This window comes from Aedes aegypti, unplaced genomic scaffold (assembly GCF_002204515.2).
Source record: "Aedes aegypti strain LVP_AGWG unplaced genomic scaffold, AaegL5.0 Primary Assembly AGWG_AaegL5_hic_scaff_1476_PBJ_arrow, whole genome shotgun sequence".
In the NCBI taxonomy this organism is placed as follows: domain Eukaryota; kingdom Metazoa; phylum Arthropoda; class Insecta; order Diptera; family Culicidae; genus Aedes; species Aedes aegypti.
The window spans coordinates 19,182-26,157 of record NW_018734918.1 but is presented as its reverse complement, the minus strand read 5'-3'; the positions used below and the strand labels follow the sequence as shown (position 1 = coordinate 26,157).

Genomic DNA, 6,976 nt, shown 5'->3' with positions numbered 1-6,976 from the left:
CTAGAGAAACTCCGGGGTAATTGCTTGACGAACTCAAGAGATATTCCTGGAGAAACTAAGAAAGAAATTCGAAGGAATTCCTGGTGGAGCTCTAAAAGAATTCCCGGAGGAATTCTTGGAGAATATCTCCAAAGGAAATCCCCGCATTATTTCTTGGAGGGAATTCTCGGAAAAGTTCTTGGAAGAAATACTCGGGGGCATTCCTGAAGGAAATCTTCTAAAAATTCCTGGAAAAAATCTTCGGAAAAAATCCTGTTGCAAATTTCTCAAGAACTACCTGGAGAAGATTTCGAGAAAAACTCTATGAAAAAATCCCCGAAATAATTCTGAAGAAAATCCCCGGAGAAATTTCTTTATGATTTTTTTGGGTGAAATACCCAGAGGAAATTCTGGACAAAATCCCTGAGGGATTGCTATTGAAATCCCCTTGGTAATTCTTAGAGCAAATCGCCAGAGAACTTTCTGGAGGAAATGCTCAGGGGAATTCCTGGACCAAACTCCGGAAGTGCTTATGGAGGAAATTTCCGAAGCAATTCCTGGAGGAAAGCACAAAATAATTTCTGGACAAAATCCCCGTAGGAATTGTTATTAGAATCCCTTGGGAAATTCCTGGAGAAAATTCTCAACAGAGATCTTGACGAATATCCCCGATGGAATTTCTATTTGATATTCTCGGAAAAGATCCTGGAGTAAATCCCCAGAGGGATTCTATAAAACAATCTCCGGAGGATTTTTTTTAAGAATTGGAGATGCTATTGGAGATCTCCTGAAGATTTTTTGAAGAAAATCCCCGGAGGATTCTTGGGGGACGAAATTCCCAGAAGAATTCCTGGAGGATATCCCAGGAGAAGTTTCGAGAAGAAAAAAATTCTCTAAAAAATCCCAGGAACAATTTTTGAAGAAATCCTCAGAGAAATTTCTCAATACATTTCTGAACGAAATCCCCAGAGAAAATCCTGGATGAAATCTGCGGAGGAATTGCTATTGGAAATTCCCTGAGGAATTCCTGGAGTAAATCCCATGAGGAATTACTATTGTAAATCCCCTGAGAAATTCCTGGCGAAAATTCTCAGAGGAGTTTTTGGGGATATTGCCAGAGTAATCCTTGAAATCCCCGGAGGAATTCCTGAAGAAAATCTTCGGAGAAATTCCTAGTTGAAATCCCAAGAGAAATTCCTTATTCAAATCCCAAGAGAAATTCCTAAAGGAAATCTCCGGAAAAAATTCTCTGAAAAAAATCTGCGACAGATTTTTTGAAGAAAATCCTGGACGAAATCCCCGGAGGAATTGCTATAGAAATCCCCTGTTGAATTCCTGGAAAAAATCTCCAAGAAGGTCTAGAAATACCCCCAAAGAAACCTTGAAATTCTCGGAGAAATTCCTGGAGAAAACTCCCGGAGGAGGTTCTGGGAAATTGCCGAAGGAATCCTCGAAACCCCTGGAGAAATTCTAGAAAAAAAATCCTGGAGAGAATTCTCGAATGAATTCCTGGTTTAAATCCTAAGAGAAATTCTCGGAGGAAATCTCCGGAAAAATTCTCTGAAACAAATCCCGAAAGTATTTCTGAAGAAAATCATCCTAGATAAAATCCTGAACAAAATCACCTTGAAAAATTCTTCGGAGGTATATCTGGAGAAAATCTTTCTGGACGAAACTACCGGAAAAAAATTGTGTATCAAATCATCGAAGAAATTTCTTGAGAAAATCCCAAGAGGAATTTCTGGACGAAATCCACAGATAAATTTCTGAAGAAATTATATACCCGACGGGATACCTGGAGCGAGTCCCCGGAGAAATTCTTGCAGCAAATCCCCGGATGAATGCCTGAAAGACTGCACGTCACTTTGTTTTGCAGACTAGCAACGGTTGGATCGGTTGGATAGCGTTGTCAAATATACAAACGCATTTTAACCGACAGGGTGGGTTGCTGTTCCCCATACGTGTTAAGCAACGACCGGTGCAATGTCGCGTTATGATGGTCGTTAGCAATTTGTGTTTATTCACGCTGCGGTGGCATCGTCTCAGGCAACGTCGTATGATAAGCAAGCTTTGAGAAATGTGAATTTAGAAATCCAAAAGCAATACTGTCAGTTATTGGTCTAATCTTGAATCGAAACGACTGGTTGCATTGCTACCCACTAGGCCACTTTATAATGCTATGAAGATATGCTATGAGGCCACTTTATAATGACATGAAGACATTTCATTTGCCTTTTTTCCTTTTCCGTTGAACTACCTATTTATGTTTTGTTCACGAAGAAAGAATCATTCCAACCCGTTGAACCGTACTCCAAGCCAACTCGTGACAATAAACACCATTTCATTTTTATTTGAATGGAAAATATACGAAAAGCTCTGAACGTACGCCAAATAAAAGCTTTCAATCCATATTATATATGAACAATAGAGCAGAAACCTTATTTCTGCAATGAAAATCACGTTGGGCAATATAGGCCACCGGAATCTAGGACAGGACGTGACAGCGCAACTAAAACTGCCCCGTTGATTTTCACTCAATAACCTTGACGATACGAAAGCCAGTATCCTTTCAACAAACCTTGTGAACAATTGCAAATGTCAAGGCTCATAGTTTGGTTGTTTCTGGCATGTTCCATTCATCCAAAGCAAGAGAGGATACTAGTTTATTAAAAAAAAAAATAGGTTTATATCAAAACCAGCGATATTTTTCGGAAAAAAATGTCACTATTTCCATTATACTGCTTTAAATTATTTTTTTAAAATTTTTCTTAGCATTGTAGGAGCACATGGGGTAAACTTAACATCGAATGTGAATAGATTTGAAACAAAAAGATTTTATGAAAATATTCCAAAATTTTGATAAAAACTCTACTTTATGAACTAGCAACACTGCCAGGCTAGCAACAAAGTGCCCAATTGCAATTCAACTCAACGATGTGAAAGTAGGCCTTTGCCAAAACGACCAATCAGAAGTGGTCTTTTTGACAGGCAATTGGTTCCGTTTTTGTACTTTGACCTGACACGTCTTTTCTTAGACCAGAATCAGTTTCAGCCACATTTTTAACTTTGGTTCTTTAATTGACTAATCACATAGAATTCTCATGGGAGTGGTCAAATAAGGAATACACTGGCCAAATTAGGTACCGTTTTGCCTCAAATTCCGAACACCCGGTTTTTGTATGGCGACTTGGTTGAAATGTTTCGCTGAAATATGTTCACCAAATAACAAGGAAATGGCAGTCAATTGCAATTCAATTTGAACGTCTCCAATATAATTTATACCGCAGGAGTAGTGATGATTCTCTAGTTTGAGACCAATAGAACAAGCTCAGATTAATTTATTTGCCTAATTATTCATTTGAATACGATTTATTCGTGCTGTTCGGAATTTGAATCAGGGTGTTCGGAATATGAGACAGAACGAACACAATGTTCGGCATTTTAGTCAAAATGTTGTTCCATACTTTTACGTTAAAACAATACTATAACTAATAAAATCAACATAATTATTGGTACACCCAACAGGTAACAGGTAGACTTTGCGATGAAATTAAAATTTACACAAATATCAGCTAATTATGCCAATCAGGTGCATTTGAAGTCCTGTTGGTCTTAAGTGTTCGGAACATGAGTCAAAACGGTATATGGAAGTTAAAATTTCAAGAGTTGTTTTTCTTTTATTTTTTGTACCATTTGTTACGAATAAATGAAAAGAGCTCTAACACGTGAAAATTGTTCTGCGCAGTGAATCAATTGTCAACCAACACGCAGAAACAAAGACATTGTCCTCTCCTACTCTTGTGGCAACAATTTAAATCACCTCTTGAACAGGATATGACAATGATCGCTCATTGTGTGCTCAGCGATTTTCTAGGCTTTGTATTGCAATTTTCTAGAACTATCTCCGTGTTGGTAAACTTTGCTACATTATCGAACAGCATCCATAAAACAAATTTGATTTTATGTGTAAAATAACTGATAAATCACGAATTGAAAAGGTTGCAACAAGCTTGCCACCTGTGATTGTCATAAAAAAATTTCGTGCGATTGTATCCCAATCCACAAAATTTGGGACAAACAGTTGTGAGCGCGCTTGCTTGGCTGTTTGTTTTTCGTCTGTTTTGATGAAAACTGAAAGGAGAAGAGATATTCATGAGTTTGTTTGTTTGTAGCTTCATTTGGGATCATAGCCCTGTAAATATCTACAAAATTCCCAAACAAAATCAGCAGAAAAGGGAATTATTTCTTCAGCAACATCCTTCATTAAGGTTTAAATAATGAGTTTTCACTATGGAATTATAAGTTTGTACTGAAAATTCAAGTACTAACGTGTTTGGAACATTTTCTCAAATTTCTCCATATAAATCTACATCGTCTTTGGGTCACCTTTAAATCACCACCTAGAAAGCAGAACATTTCACAGAACACTATTTTTATGGCAAGGATAGTAAGGAAGATATGGGAGCTTGGATTTTCAAACTTTTTTGAATTTTGAACCGCCCTAATCAGCCCTGCACTAACACTATATCATCGATTTATAGCGCTATGCCTTTCTACCATAGACAAAACTAAAAACAAATGCAAAGGGATGCAAGACCGCCTAAAATTTCACTTTTTCTACTTCTTGGCATTACGTCTTTACTGGGACATTGCCTGCTTCGCAGCTTCCACAGTTATTCATTGAGAGGTTTCTTTGCCAAAGGTGTCATTCGCATTCAATTTTGAATCGCCCTAAGGGCTCATAAGTCGATCAATAGTTCTAAACTAGCATTATATGCACATTTTGGTGAAATATATGACTGCGCGTGCTTATTGGATACATTGGTATAATACAACACTTCAAATTCCAGTCGTAGTATCTAATGAATGCATATATTACCAAATACGCGTTGCAAACAGTTTGAGAGCATTCCAATGCTTTGAAGTTAGGCCGCCTGTGATTATATCAATCCACAAATTCAAACAACGCCAACCAATTCCACTTAGTTGTGCACATTGAGTGCTCTTTCTTATTTCATTCTTGATTAAACAATTGGAAAATTTTTAGTCACAGTTACAATTATACAGTCAACGATTCACTTCGACTTCATTACTAAGAACCGATCAAATATAGGATTCTTATACCTACGCTCTATGATAGTGTACGCCTATTACTTAGACAACTAGAAAACTGTCGCTGCTTCCGCGAAACCTCGCTCGTCTAGGTCGGCTTCGGTAGTATCTTAGGTCCCAGGCCGGCCACTGCTAGGCTTCCGAACGCGGCCAACGGATGCGGGTGATGACCTAGCGGTGGCAGTACGAGTGCTGGACCTTCCGGCATCGAAGTTGGCGTATGTAGATGCCTGCTTTTCTTCTCTGGGGGTTCTTGCAGGCTGGATGAAGAGTTGGCGTCGTCCGGTTTTAGGAGGGATTCTACGTCGAATTGTCGCTTCCGGGAGAAACTCTCCATGGCGCCTTTGATGATTGCATGCTGCTGTTCCATGGTGGTCGGGTAGTTGCAAGCTGCCGCTGCAGCCACAGCCGCTCGGCTTAGGGGTTCAGTCGCCGTTGGCATGTATGCGGCAGGGTTCATGATGGGTGAAGCAGGAATCGCCGGGAAGAACTGCCTTGGAGAGCTGTTATCGAAGATGTCGTCGTCCGAAGTGAGGCCCATGTGGCGACGGACCTTGCGTTGAGCTTTTCTCCGTCGGAAGTCCCCTTTCATGAAGTCATCCACGTTTGCCGGATGGACGGCCCAGTAGTGACCTTTGCCGTGAGCCGAACGTCCAGCTTTGATGAAACAATCGTTCAGAGATAGATTGTGTCGGATTGAGTTTCGCCATCCTGGACCGCGGCTGCGGAAGTAACTGTAGTTGTCCAGAATGTGCTGATAAATGTCGGATAGCACGAGTTTCTTCTCCGGCGAGGTGAGGATCGCTATCGCAATCAGTCCAATATAGCTGTATTGTGGCTTTGGCGCTGAAGAAAGTTTGCTGGCGTCGGCTAGCAGAGCACTGGGTCCAACATCTGCTGGGTTATTCACATACACTGAGGGTTTAAAGAACCTTGAGAGCGTTCTCGGATCCGTCACTATATTCCCATAGTTGAAAAACTGATTTGTTCGAAAACGCTCCACCATAGCATAGTTATACAGCTGTAAGCTGTATTGATCAAATTGCACTAAATCAGCACAGTTCAACATCGTTCTGAATCTTCTGTTTTCCTCCACTGTCACGGTTTACTTTGGTAATCTTCAAATTAAAAATCAAGCTTCTCCACAGTCACGCTGATAGTCGAGAACGCGCGGATCACAGCAGGCTTGAATACCGACGCGCGCGTGCTTCTACAGTTGAGTAATTAAAAAAACTCTTTTGGCTTCTTCGCACCGAACGATTCTGTGATTCAGCAGCAAACACACACAGCAAAAGCGAGTGATCGAGCATCGGCCAAGCGCGCACTTCTGGTCGGGAGAAATTCAAACAGCTACTGACTGCAGAAGACCGAGTTGTAAGCCCGTCTACTCGCAGTAAACATGCCAAACAACGGTCAGAAAACCCCCGCGTCTGCGGGGGGTAAAAGATTTATATAAATATTTGCGCAAACAAGCCGTGCACCAATCGGAGCTCGTCGACTGGCAGTAGGCCACTCCCCCTCGGACGAAAACACGATGCACCGATTGGACGAGGCAGCCAATCAACGCAACGGCGGAACGCCGAAGACCAAAGTAGAGAGAATGGAGTAAGAAGAGGACGATGGTGGAGAGGAATTTGGTGATTGGGACAAGGGAAGGCAGTCAAACAACGAGCATGATTTATGTTTTGCGATCTGTACTCTCTGCTTGTTTTGTGTTTTATATACACAACAAGCAAGCTTCCAAGTCAAGCAAGCGAACAACTAGTAGGCGAGGGATGAAGCAGGCTGGCAGCAGACAAGCCACAAACAACAACCGAAGTCGACTGCTATGATGCTGCGTGGTTCGAATTTGAGTTTTTTTTTTCTGCGTTTCCTTCGGATCGAT

At 40.9% G+C, this 6,976-nt stretch overlaps 1 protein-coding gene across 1 annotated transcript; it reads right to left on the bottom strand.

Moving 5' to 3' along the window:
* Positions 1 to 4,955: 4,955 nt before the first annotated feature.
* LOC5572034 (forkhead box protein D3) lies at positions 4,956 to 6,437 on the bottom strand. Its single transcript, XM_001660092.2, has one exon. The coding sequence runs from the start codon at positions 6,158 to 6,160 to the stop codon at positions 5,180 to 5,182; it is 981 nt and encodes a 326-aa protein (XP_001660142.1). The 5' UTR covers positions 6,161 to 6,437; the 3' UTR covers positions 4,956 to 5,179.
* Between the last annotated feature and the right edge of the window lie 539 nt (positions 6,438 to 6,976).

What these genes read in the sequence shown, in the direction of transcription:
- LOC5572034 (XM_001660092.2), bottom strand. Translation starts at nt 6,160, where the DNA reads ATGTTGAACTGTGCTGATTTAGTGCAATTTGATCAATACAGCTTACAG.